General features: G+C 59.8%; 1 protein-coding gene across 4 annotated transcripts; it reads left to right on the top strand.

Moving 5' to 3' along the window:
• Positions 1-1,992: 1,992 nt before the first annotated feature.
• Positions 1,993-11,877, top strand: TMEM200B (transmembrane protein 200B). Of its 4 annotated transcripts, none has more exons than XM_074850768.1 (2): positions 1,993-2,183; positions 10,214-11,877. In XM_074850768.1, the coding sequence occupies exon 2, from the start codon at positions 10,237-10,239 to the stop codon at positions 11,539-11,541; it is 1,305 nt and encodes a 434-aa protein (XP_074706869.1). In that variant the 5' UTR covers positions 1,993-2,183; positions 10,214-10,236; the 3' UTR covers positions 11,542-11,877. The 4 variants fall into 4 exon arrangements, with proteins under 4 accessions (XP_074706869.1, XP_074706867.1, XP_074706870.1 ...); XM_074850766.1 differs by lacking the exon at positions 1,993-2,183 and adding an exon at positions 7,886-8,260; XM_074850769.1 differs by lacking the exon at positions 1,993-2,183 and adding an exon at positions 7,887-8,326.
• Positions 11,878-13,240: the final 1,363 nt, after the last annotated feature.

The following is a 13,240-nucleotide window of genomic DNA, read 5'->3' as shown; positions in this document are numbered from 1 at the left end:
CTTCTGGATCATGGAGTGCCCAGATGGTCTCCAGTGGCAGCGAAGGGAGACCTTGAACGTGTCTCTTGAACAGCGTGAAAAGCCAAAGTGAAATATCATTCCTGCCTGGGCAGTTGTGTTTATTACCGTGCCTGGATGGCCAGGATGAGCGAGGCACTGCCCCGGTCCGGCAGCGCAGCTGGCACCTGGAACCCACAGCTATAATCCCTCACCTTCCCCAGCGCTCGTCGCTCAAGAAACTCCAAAGTTTCCCAAATGCTGCTTTAATTGAGCCTGGCAGGGGGTCGAGGGAAGATGGCCCTGTGCAGCATCTCCACAGCGTAACCCAGAAGTGGGGATTTTATTTCTCTCATCACTGACTCACTGGATGGTGCTCCCCTGCCAGAGACAGGTGAGGAACCCGCCATCCTGCACCTCATTTCTGAGTTTTACACCTAAAAACCTTTCCTGGGCAGTTCTTCTTGCCATAGAGCTGGCTGACTGGATTCTGCATCTGCTTACGGACCATGGGGTGCCGGTGGCAAAGTCACGGGGAATTACAGAGTTGGGTTTTGTGGCTCCCTGGGGAGAGCAGGGGTCTGGCTTGATGCTCTTCAATTTACCACAACTATGGGGAAGAGGGGGAATGCAAGCTTGGTACATTTTTAATTAAAGGCTGATAAACAGCCTCTCTGCCTGCAAAACATTGATGGCCCAGGCGTGTAATGAGGCCGAACGTCCTCAGCACTTACCAGTGTGTTGTGTTGTGGTGTTGGTGCGTGACTGTGTTGGTGAAAGCTGGGATCAGCTGTGTCAGAGCATCGTGATGTGCCACCACCCGTTACAGCTTTGGGACACTGCTCACTGCCCCACAGGGATGGGGATGTGGGGATGGGAATGTGGGGATGTGGGGAGGGGGATGCGGGGAAGGCGATGTAGGGGTGGGGATGTGGGGGTGGGAATATGGGGATGGGGATGCAGGGATGGGGATGTGGGGATGCAGGGATGGGGATGCGGGGATGGGGATGTGGGGATGGGGATGCGGGGATGGGGATGTGGGGATGCAGGGATGGGGATGCGGGGATGGGGATGTGGGGATGGGGATGCGGGGATGGGGATGTGGGGATGGGGATGTGGGGATGGGGATGCAGGGATGGGGATGTGGGGATGGGGATGTGGGGATGGGGATGCAGGGATGGGGATGTGGGGATGCAGGGATGGGGATGTGGGGATGGGGATGTGGGGATGTGGGGATGGGGATGCAGGGATGGAGATGGGGATGCAGGGATGTGGATTTGGGGATGGGGATGTGGGGATGGGGATCCGGGGATGGAGATGAGGGGATGCAGTGCCATGATCCTTGGGGCTGATGGCGAGGTCTGCATGTGTCTGGCAAGTTCAGAGGGAGAAAAGCAAAGCGCCGCTCTCAGAGCCAGCTCCGAGCAGAAGCTCTGCTCTTCGTGCCTGCCTGGAGGAGAAGGTGCCTCTGGAACCTGCTTTAAACACTGCGGGGGGTGCATCACACGCTTCGGCCCCCAGAATTAACTTGGGGTGATGCTTTTATCCCAACTGCTACCCCCCCCTGCGCTCTCACAGCTGGATGGGGAAACCACTGCAAGCCCAGTCCCAGCGCAGACTGGCCTGGCTGGGAGACGTGGGATCTGCTGGGGCACCGCAGGCCGCGGGCGGGGCTGGGGGGTCTGTGCCGTGGGAGTGGGAGAAGGGGCTCCGGGCTGCGGTGGGGGGGTCCCATCCTGCCCGGGGGCTGCCTGCCCTCTTCCCTCCCCGGGCCCCGCTCGGAGGCAGGACAAGCCCCAGCGATCCCCGCAAACCCATCGCAACTTTCCCACGGCCGGGAACCGGCTGCCGGCCCCGCCGGAGCCCGCACCCCCGAGGGGGGGTGTCCCGTCCCGTGTCCCGTGTCCCGTGTCCCGTGTCCGTCCCCCCCCCCCGCCCCGTTCCCCGCCATCCCCGCGCTCCGCCCCCCCGCGGGGCCGCGGCCGGGGCCGGGCGGGGCGGGGACCCGGGGCCGGGCGGAACCCGCCGCCCCCCCCCACCCCCTTCCCCGGCACCCAGACGTCCCGGCGGCGGCGAGGGCGAGCTGGGAGCCGGGAGCTGGTCGCCCCGCTGCCTCCCGCCGCTCCATGGCCCCGGCCGCGGCGGCGGAGCCCAGCGCCCGCCACCCCCGGCCCCGGCGGGAGGCGGTGAGTGAGGGATGGGGGGGGGGCGCGGCCGGGAGGGGAGCGGAGCCCCGGGGGGGGGGGCGGGTGGGTGGGTGCGTACCCACGCGAGTTCACGGACACAGCACCGGCGGGACACGCATCAACCCCGGGGACACAGCGGGCACCCACGGGCACAACCACGCACACGCGTGTGCAAGCCCACGGGCAGACACACACCCCCCCACCACCCCCCCCACCCCCCCCCACCACGGCCAGAAGCCGGGACCTGGGCAGCAACCGGCTGTAGTAGCCAAATCCCGGCACTTTTTGCAGTTCCCCGAGGCTCCTCGCAGAGGGAGCGGTCAGGCAGCTCATCCCCACGCAGGATTTGATGTAGACACTCGAGAGAGGAGAAGCGGGTGGAAATTATCCCTGGAGTTTGGGATCGGGAGGGTCTTCAAGGGGCTCAGCTTTGCAGCTTGGACGGGGGGGGGAACGACCGCAGCCACGGCTCCCGCCTCGCTTCCAGGTGGGTTTTGATTCCTGTGCCTGAAATCAGGGAGACGGGTTTTTGCAGAGTAAAGAGTAGGGGAGATGATGGGAGGTTTAAAATGCTGGAGGCAAGAGTAATCCCAGCTGGGAATACGGCCGGGAACTTCGCTGCTTGCAGGCAGAGTGGGATGTGGGTCCCTGGGGTGGGAGGAGATGGCTTCTACGTGCTTGGACCCGCTGGATCACTTGGGCCATGCCTGGGAGCAGGGAGGACTTGGCAGCCCCCGGAGTCCCGTCCCTCCCTCCACAGTGGCAGGGATTTTTCAAAAGAGCAGCAGGGAAGGTGCCAAATTCAGAAGGAGTTTGGTCCTAATTCCCTGGAAATCCCAGCCGACGGATATTTTTTTCTCCCTCCTTCCTTTTCTCTTGGCCAAGAGGATTTGCAAGGTGCTTGGCCGCAGCCTGCATCCCCGGGTGCCCTGTCACCCTGCACCGCTTCCCGGAGGCAGGAATTCTCCCAGGAAATCCCCCTGAGCTCCCCACTCCTCCTCCTCCTCCTCCTCCAAGCAGGCAAAAAGCTGCCATTAGAAATCCGCTCTCTGTTTAAATTTAGATGCCTGCATTATCTTGAATTTGGATTTATTAATTATTTGCATCTGGTTCATATCAAAAAAAGTTGAGCAATGCAGATGTCCTGATTTCGGCATCAGCTTGGAGGAGAAACACAAAATTTGCCGGCATTTCTATTGTCTCCTTAAACAATGGCCCGTTAGAAGCAGCCGGGAATTACGATCCCCCTCGCAGGGGTCTGACATGAGTTAAGCATCCATCCAGCTTGCGTGATCTCCTCGCTATGGGTGACTGCTGCTCATTTCCCAGCCGTAGAGATTAGTCTAATTAGCAGAGCAAATCTGGGTAAGGCAAACTCTTGTAATTAGTAATCAGCTGGATGTTTTCACACACTTTCTTTGCCTGAGGGGTAGAGAGGAGTTTAGCGGATGGCCCCATTTTGGAGCAGGGAGGACTTTGGAGAAGTCAAGGTGAATGGAACTGGAGCTGCTGGTGGCACTGGTGGCGCTGGTGGCTCTCCTCGCTCCCGGGTGTTGCTGCATCCCATTTGCCCATCGGAACCTTCTCGCCCGGGGGAACCTGTCAAGCACAGGGTGGAAAGCAAAGAGCTGGACCCATCTGTGTCCCCAAACCACCCCAGCACCGTCTCTCCCCATAGCCTGCTGTCCCAGATCGTGTTCCAAGTGGCAGCGGTGGCCCCGGTGGCTCCTGGCTGCTGTTTGGGACGTGTCACCTGAGGATGGGAAGCCGGCAAGATGCTTCTCGGCAGCTTGGCCAGGCATGGAGGTGACGTCTCCATCAGCAAGTGCTTCATGGTGGTGGTTGTGTGTTAACGTCTCGTCCATCCCGTCCTTCGCTCAGGGAGACTGCAGGAGGGAGAAACAAGGTGTAAGGGACGTGACACAGGGGATGTTTCAGACGGATGAGCCATCACCTCTGGGTGGCGGGCGCAGGGTGGTCACACCCAGGGTCTTCCGTGCTGGACCAAAGGTGAAAAATGTATCACAAACCCAGTTAAAACCAGGTGTGAGACCCCCAGCCCAGGACCAGAGGTGGTTCCTGCTGGGAACGGGGATAATCCTTCCCGCGCCGTGATAATTGGTGTTACTGGGCTAATGTGGAAGCTTCTATGAGGGAACGTAATTAATTAATATTGATTAACAGGTGTCCCCAGCCAAAGCTGAAGCTGGAGAGACAGATTTGTCACCGCCTTGGGAACACGTTTGTGCTGGGGGCACGGCAGGGAGATTTTACCCCTTAGGACTGAGCCCGGAGGAGGCTTTGCAGCTTTGAACTGGGAGCTGCTGGTGGGTACTGGGATGGTGACAGGGTTTTCTCCTGCTAGGAGAGACCCAGAAAGATGCCCAGCAGCTTTTTATCGTGTTTCTTCTCTCTGGACACCTTTGATGTGTTAGCCAAGGGGGGTGGGAAATTGAAGCAGACTGAGAAAAATAGGAAAGGAAGAGGCACCACACAGGCGAGGACGTGAGGCCTCAAACCACCCCGAGCATCCAAGATGCTGCGGGGGGAGATGGGGAGCGGGGAGCCAGTGCCTGGGGGCTGCTCTGCGCGATCCCCTCCCTGCCCCGAGCCGGGGGCGGCGTTGGAGGTTAGGCTGAAAAAGGGAGATATTTTTAAGCGTCACATCTCGGCACAGACTGTCATTACCATTCTCCGTACCTTCCCCGGTGGGTGGGGAAGCCGGGGGGGCCCTCGCAGCACAGCTCAGCGTGTCCTCGCACCCAGAAGGTCTCAGCTGCCTGGGTCCCCCTTCCCTGCGGAGGGGGGGGTTGGGGGAGCTCAGCCACCACTGGCTTTGGTGTCACGGGCTCCCTCGGGGGCTTGGACAAGGCACAGGGGGCTGCGCTGTGCCTCGGAGTTTTGGGGGTCTCACCGATCACCGCAGCCTTTAAACACGCTGTGGGTTTTGCTGCCTGATTTGGCACTAATTTCAAAATCAGTTTATTCCTAAAATCAGGAGAGTGGCTTTAAAGTCACAATATTTTAGGAAAAGAAAAGGAAAAAGGGGATGCTTTCTGTTTGTCAGGCGTTTCTTGAGAGTTCATTAGAGCCTGGGCTGCTCCCGGTACCAGCTCCTCAGGGTGATGCTCTGCAGATGTGATGCACAGGACGGGACACTGGGCGCAGGATGGGATCACGCTCAGAGGACGGGCAGCACAGCCCAGAGCAGGGCGGGACAGCAGCGATGGAAACGCTCTCCCTGGGGAGATGCTGGGTGGTAAATCCCTGCTGGCGTGGTGGAGTCCGTCCCGCAGCGAAGCCCTTTCCAGGTGTGAGCCAAGCGTGCTCCTGGAAAGATAACTGGCAAGGGGGATAAACCTGCAAGGGGGAGGCAGCTGCCCTCAGTGCTGCCCGCACTTGGCCCTTTTCCACAGGGTGTTTTTGCAGCTCTCCAGCACATCACCGAGCTGGCTGCCCGCTGGCTGGCATCTCCTGCGGCAGATGATGCCTGGGCATCTCCCAGGCACAGCACAGCCCCTCATCCCTCGGCCGGAGGGAGATTTTGAGGCCAAATCTGCTTTTTGATAACCTGTGGCATGCTGCAAATTCAAGCTGGCAGCGTGGTCGTGGCATCCCCAGGGCACCCAAGGGATGCAGGGAGCCGCCTGCAAGAGGGACCCTTCCCACGTCCCGCTTTACTCTCAGTCCAGCTCCGCTGCTGTCGGATGCGTTGGGGTTTAGCGTCAAATTTTAGGAGCGTCTGTCTGAAGGCGGCGGGAAAGGATTGGGGTGGGAGGGTGGAGCCAGCCTTCATGATGGGGGGGATTAGAGAAATATTTGAGTTTATTTTAATGCTGGGCTTATTGCGGGGATTGGAAGCTTATCTCCGAACCTGGCAGCAGAGCAGCCCTCATCTCGATAACGCTAACGGCGTTTACATTTCTATACTGACATTCCTCCCCACCGGGCGTTGAAACCTCAAAACTGGAGGTGTCAGTCCCGGTGAACCACGGCTGCCTCCGGGCTGGAGGGAGGTGGCCGGGAACCCTGAGCCAAGGGACTGGGCTGTCCCCCTGACCCGGCAGCACCCTTGGGACCCCCGGCCCTGCCCTCCAGCTGAGCTGTGTCTGGCGTCGCTGCTCCAACACTGAATTAATCCGTTCGCGTGAGTGTCGGCGTCTGGGAGTTGCAGAATTGGATGGCAACGCTGGGGTTTATATTTTTTTAATTTTTTTTTTTTTTCTGTAAAGAGCTTATATAACCTTGGGGATTCTATTAATAAAAATAATGGTTTTGAACTCTGGGAACAACCAGCCCCGGCGATGAGCAATTAAATGCTCCAACTTTAGAAAGCGGGCAGCTATCGGGCAGCGAGGAGATAAGGGGAGAAGCGCTCGGCGCAGGAGTGGTGGCAGGGGGCTGGGGAGAGGGCGAAGGGGATTCCCTGCCTGCAGGCAGATCGCCGGCATCTGCCTGTCCCTCCTGCCCTGCGTCTCCATCCCTGTGCCCGGGGAAAGGGAGAGGAGCGGGGAGTGGGGCTGGGGCTGGCCCCCCTGGACGCGGGGTGGATGGGCACCCTCTCGTCCTGCTGCGCCCATTTTTAAGCCCCCCAGCTCGCACGTTTAACCCCGGGCTGTACCCAGCACAAAATTGTGGGAAGAGCAGCCGGCCACGGCCCAGGTCAGCGTCACCTGGACCCCACACGACACCCTGGGTGGGACCCCGGGGGGAGGCTCGTGGTCCCCACGGGTGCTGGCTTTGGCTCTGTGGGGGCTCAGGGGGGGTTAAAGGCGATAACGGCAGAATTGAGTTTAAAGAGGCACAGCTGAGGGGGGTGTTCAGTGCCACTTCGGGGGCCATGAGCCCTGGGGGGTTCTCATGTCCCCCCCCCCCCCAGCTGGTAGCAAAGAGGCTTTGCTCTGCTCTCGCAGTTTAGGGGGGTCTTACTTTTTTTCATCCCTAAGTAGCCAGCAAGGCATTTAAAGGGTTTGATCAAAAATTAAGAGAGATTGACTCTAAGATGGTAATTAGAGAAAGCTGGGACATAACCTAAATCAGGGCACTTGGAAGGAAAAAAACCCAGTCTTTGGGCTGTGTTCAAGTGCCTGGTTGTTTCCCTTTAATAGCAAAATATTTAAAAACTCATTTTTCCTCTCAGGGTGAACACTGCATTGGGTTTATTGTGTTTCCCCCTTTGCAATGCAGAATTATCAGCTTGTTTCATAGGAAGGTTTAACACCCCACTCAGCAGTGGGCTGTGGGTTTGGGTTGTTTTGTTTGGGACTTTATTTTTTTTTCCTTTAAATCTCCCCTATTCAGATTGTCACAGCTTGACAGCCTTGTGCCAGGAACACACTGTCATCCTGAAACTCATATCTTTAATTCCTTCCCTCTGATGCTAATAACACCTTAAGATGATTAAGACTGGGAAAAAAAACCTTAGTATCTTATTTTTCTGCCGGTGGTGATGCTGGTTGCTGGCTCTTGGTGCTTCGCGCGGTCACCCTCCTCCTGCGGTCGCTGCCGCCCGTGCTGGGGTGTTTCTCCTCAGTTTTACTTTCTGGCTTTTAACTGCTGATTATCAATGCTGCCGGGCTACCCAAACGCTTTTCTTTTGGAATTTAAGATGCCACAGCGCAGCGAGCCCCCTCCCGCAGCATCCCTTGGCTGGGGGCCACCCTGCAGCGCTCCCCGCTCACACGGGTGACGTGGCCCCGGTTCGGGAGCAGCCCGGGCAGCGTGCCCGTGACAGCCCCGGCCGTGCCAGGAGACGCGGGCGAGGGCACGGACACGCCGTCCTGCCCGGGCTGCACAGCCACAGCCCACACCGCCGGCCAGCGCTGGGCACACAGCAGCGAGCAGCCGGGCTGCAAGGACACAGATTCCTGTCAACGTGAGGTTATTTTGTTATTTTTTTTTTTAAAGATGTTTTCAGTCTGGAACATGTTCAGAGCGTGTTTTAGCTTCCCCGTATCGCGGGGCACCGTTTACCCCGTGCATGACGGTGCCAGCCCAGCTGACGCTTCCCTGCCAGGCTGGTCACCGGCTGGTTTTGGCAGCAACTCCGACACCTTCTTGCTCATCTAAGAAACGAGGTACTGGATAAAATGGAATACGCTCTGGAAGGCCCTGGAGATCCCTGGATGTGGAGCTTTACCTTGGTGTGTGCGAGGGCAGGACCCTGTGGATGCACCGAGCAGGTCGGCTTCCCCCTGGAGCAGGAAACAGCAGCAGATCAGGAAAAATGCCTCTTTCAGCTTAAATCCTGCGTGGGTGCTGGGTTGGTGGGTCCCATGGTCTGACAAGTGGCTTGAGTGCGATGGGATGTTGCTTTTGGTTTTTAGGTCATGTTTGGGTAGCGAGCGGAGAAAACTGGGGAGCTGCATCGCTTGCAGGGCCCCGTGCGGTGTCAGACCTTTGGTTTGGGTTTCCATGTGCAGCCGTGCCTCAGTTTCCCCAGTGGGCAAATAAATGGCCCTTTCCCTCGCTGCTGTCAAGCCGAGCTGGCTGCTGGAACCCTTTTGGAGGTGTAGTAGGACTTGGTGACCCAGGACAGGTCATTTGGGCCCCCCGATGCCGGTGATGTCTCTGTGTTGGTGCAGCGCGGGGCACAGCGGGGTCCCAGCCCTCCTCGCTGCCCTGTGCAACCCAGGGGGTTTGGGATATGAGTGCTGAGGCTTTGGCAGCGCGGGCGGAGGGAGCTCCTTAGCCCTTCCACTGCTCTCGAGTGGGGAGAGAGAAGTGGCGAGAGGAAAGTAGGAAGGTGAGGGAGGAGAGCAGAGCTGCTGGTCCCTGACGTGGTGCAGCCTGTGGGCTTGGTGTCCCCTGTGCTCCCGGCATCCCCCTGCTCCCAGTGTCCCTGTGCCCCCATGTCCCTGTCATCCCCCTGCTCCCAGTGTCCCTGTGCCCCCATGTCCCTGTCATCCCCCTGCTCCCAGTGTCCCTGTGGTCCCCACTGGCTGGATGGTCGCACTCAGAGTTGTGGTCAATGTCTCGATGTCCAAGTGGAGAGCAGAGACAAGTTCCGTTCTCCAGGGGTTGGGGTTGGCACTGGCGCTGTTTAACATCTTTGTTGGTGACATGGACAGTGGGATCGAGGCACCCTCAGCACGTTTGCTGACACCACCGAGCTGTGTGGTGCGGTCACACGCTGGAGGGCAGGGATGTCATCCAGAGGGACCTGGACAGGCTGGAGAGGTGGCACATGCCAACCTCATGGAGTTCAACAAGGCCAAGTGCAAGGTCCATGTGCAGGGGCAATCCCAAGCAGAAACACAGGCTGGGTGATGGGTGGGTTGAGAGCAGCCCCAAGGAGAAGGACCTGGGGGTGTTGGTGGGTGGAAAACTGACTGTGAGACAGCAACGGGCGCTGGCAGCCCAGAAAGCCACCCGTGTGCTGGGCTGCACCCAGAGCAGTGTGGGCAGCAGGGCGAGGGGGGGGATTCTCCCCCTCTGCTCCGCTCTTGTGAGACCCCCCTGCAGTGCTGGGTCCAGCTCTGGGGGCACCAACATCAGAAGGACACGGACCTGCTCGAAGATGCTCGGGGGGCTGGAGCACCCCCCTGTGAGGACAGGCTGAGAGAGTTGGGGGGTTCAGCTGGAGAAGAGAAGGCTCTGGGGAGACCTTAGAGCGGCCTCCCAGGACTGAAAGGGGCTACAGGAAAGGGGGGAGGGACTCTTGATCAGGGGGGTAGGGATAGGGTGAGGAGTAGTGGATTTAAACAGAGGGCAGATTTAGATCAGATCTAAAGAAGAAATTCTTCCCTGTGAGGGTGGGGAGGCCCTGGCACAGGTTGCCCAGAGAAGCTGTGGCTGCTCCCTCCCTGGAAGGGTTCAAGGCCAGGTTGGACGGGGCTTTGGGCAACCTGGGCTAGTGGAAGGTGTCCCTGCCTGTGGCAGGGGGGTTGGGACTCTTTAAGGTCCCTTCCAACCCAAACCAGTCTGTGATTCCATGATTCTATGTTCCCAGCATCCCCATGCTCCCAGTGCCCCAGACACGCAGACCCTCAGTGATGCCTCTTCACCTTTTTCTCCTCCCCATCCCGCAGGAAGAGCGGCCAAGCTGGAGACGATGACGGCTGAGAGCGCTGAAACCAACGGACCCATGCGGGAGCCGGAGGCCGGGGGGACCAAGCCAACAGTGCCCCCCGCCCCGCCCCGGCGCCGGGGCCGCAGGCTGCGGCACAAGTCACCGCCGGAGGTCCCGGTGAAGGGGCAGCTCCGCATGCGCTCGCCGTCGGGAGCCTTCGTCATGGTGGGCATCTCGGTGGTCCTGGTGGGCATGACCATTGCCGTGGTGGGCTACTGGCCCCACCGGGGACCCGGGGGCACCGGGGCCAGCGTGGGGAATGCCAGCATCGCGGGGGACATGAGGAGGGAGGTGGCCGCTGGGCGCCACGTGCCCCACAGCGAGAAGCTCAAGCTGATCGGCCCCGTCATCATGGGCATCGGGCTCTTCATCTTCATCTGTGCCAACACCATGCTGTACGAGAACAGAGACATGGAGACCCGCAGGCTGATGCAGAAGGGGCTCTACTGCATGGCGGGGGTTCTCCCTGAAGGCTCTGGCCCCGAGGACGGGCACTGCCAGCACGGGGACAGCCAGCCCGTCCCCAAGGCCAATGCCGAGTGCGTGGAGGGCTGCTACCAGGTGGATCTCTCCTGCCAGCCCTGTCCCGGCCCTGGCAGCAAGTGGTCCGACTGCTACGGCCCCAACAGGCTCCAGACCACGGCCGAGTTCCTCCAGCACCCAGCAGCATCCCCCGCCGCCTCCCTCCTCAGCCTCCGCTCCGGCACCTCCGCCGAGGCCAACTTCAGCCTCTCCTGCCACACTGGAGCCGAGTCCCTCCTCTCCTCGGCCATCGGCACCTTGGCGTTGCCCGTCATCAAGCTCAACAACCGCTTGCTGGATGCGGCAGCGCGGGGGCCCGGCGAGAGGGTGGAGGGGGGCCCCACCAAGCCCCCCTGTGAGGCACCACAGCTCTCCCAGGCTCCACTCTCCAGAGGCAGCAGCATCACACCCCGTGGCCAGGACTGTGGTGGCGGTGGTGGCCACATCATCATCAACGTGGATGGCAGCTGCCCCGGTGCAGAGCCGGCGGTGGCAGAGCTCAGCCCCGATGTGCAGCTCCACACCCCAGGACACTCCAAGTCCCTGGACCTCGGCCGGCCGGGGGTGCTGCTGGTGGCCCCCATCAAGGACCGTAAGAACCGGAGCTGGCCCCGGCTGGACCACATCAGCCTGGTGGGTTACGCCAAACTGGAAAGTACTGGCGAGTCCTCGGACCGGCTGCTGGAGCCCAGCGAGCCCCCGAGCCGGGGCGAGCCCCGACCCAGCTCCTGGGTGGTGGGGGTGGAGCAGGGTGCGCAGGTCTGACATCCCCAATGCCCTTGGGGACCGTGATGTCACAGTCCCTCATCCTGGCCCCCAGCACCCACCAGCGACCCCTAAACCCCACGTCCAGGAGGGGTTCAGGGACAGCGTTTTTTAAGCAGATGCCAAGAGGGAGGTCCCAACCCACTGCTCCTGGGGGAGGACTGGCCTGGGGTGGGATGTCCTCTCCTGGCTGCCTCTCGACAGCTTCCTGGTGGATGCCCTTGGCCTTACAAGCCCTTCTCCTGGTGGCTTTTCCAGAGGAACCCTCACTTTGAGACCCAACACAAACTGCGGGATGGGGGACATGGGGGTGGGTGAAGTCCCACCAGTCCCCACAGCACTTTATTTCAGTGGGGTTGGGGTGGGGGGATGTTTTGGGGGGGTGGGGGTCCCCTTGACCAGCCTCAACCCACCAGAAAATTTGCTTGACCAGAGCACGTAAGCCCAGCGGGGCTATTAAATACTATCTCAATGCCATGCGGTCCCACCTTGCCTCGTCGTCTTCCCCACGAGATGCTCGGGGTGGGCAGCGCACCCGTGGCAGCCGGGCCCAAATTTTTGCAGGGTCAGGTGATAAGCTCAAGGTTTGGGGTTTGTTTTTCACAGAGTAGGGATGCAAAAGGTGCCCAGGGGAGCTGCAGGCAGTGAGCGGGGTGCTGCTGTCCAGGCAGCTGCAGAATTAAACCGGAGTCGCTGGGGTGTGACAGTTCCCAAAGCCCGTCTGTGGATTGGGGTTTATTTGTGCTGTTTTCTGCTGGGGTGAAGTGGGAGGAGGGATGTGATGGGGCAGAGAGGTAAGGGTGAGTGTTGGTGCTGGTTTTGCTGGGCCCCGTTGGGTGCCGTCGCGTTATTTGGTGTCTTTTGGATGCAGAACAGGAGCAGCACGGGACGAGGCCAGAGAGGTGGCTTTGGCACAGGGGTGGTGAGATCCCCAGAGAGGAGGTAGCACAGAAACAAAACCCTGGGGGGAAAAAAAAAAAAGAGCATAGCAGAAAAACGCAGTAGGAAAATGTGGATAAAATGAAAAATGAAGTAGAGAAACAGGATTCGCTGTGTCGGGTAAGGATGTGCTGCGGGATGCAGCTCGTGTCCCATCTCGGGAGGCAGCTCCAGGCTCAGCAGCCCGGAGAAGGGAAACGTCAGCTGCCCAGTTTTCTTGCAAATGATCAATTTTTGCTCCAGCATTTCTTTCCGGGTCCTTTCCCAGGGCCTTTGCCATGTTGGCCCCCGGGGAAGGCGTGGGCTGGTCACTGCTTTGGTGCTCAGCCCCGATTCCTGTTGATTCCCCCCAGCACGTGGCTGTGAGGTCCCCCGTGGGTGAAGCCCCCCTAGGAGGGCTCGTGGGGACAGGGGGTGAGGAGGTGTCAGGTCCCACTTGGCCGTGGCACAGCCACGAGGCAGCGATGATGGGGCCTGGTTAAAATAAATAGGAACTGGAGGAATATCCTTCACCTTTGTATTTTGAAGGCAGGGGCTGGAGTGTCCCAGCTGTGCCACCAGCTCATGCAAACGCAGGGACAAACCTCCACCAGGGTGTCATCCCGTGATCCTGGGAGGCACCACACCAGGGTTCCTGGTCTTCCCCCCAAAAAAACCCCTTTTTTTAACACCAAGTCCATCTCTGGCTCTGGTGGAGGCCTGGGGGTGTTTGGGCACCCACCGCTGGTGGGCGCTGAGCCTCGGGCAGCTGCCGAGGGCA

This window comes from Strix aluco, chromosome 26, assembly GCF_031877795.1.
Source record: "Strix aluco isolate bStrAlu1 chromosome 26, bStrAlu1.hap1, whole genome shotgun sequence".
Lineage (NCBI taxonomy): Eukaryota > Metazoa > Chordata > Aves > Strigiformes > Strigidae > Strix > Strix aluco.
The sequence above is the reverse complement of the archived record's forward strand: the minus strand, read 5'-3'. Positions and strand labels throughout refer to the sequence as shown.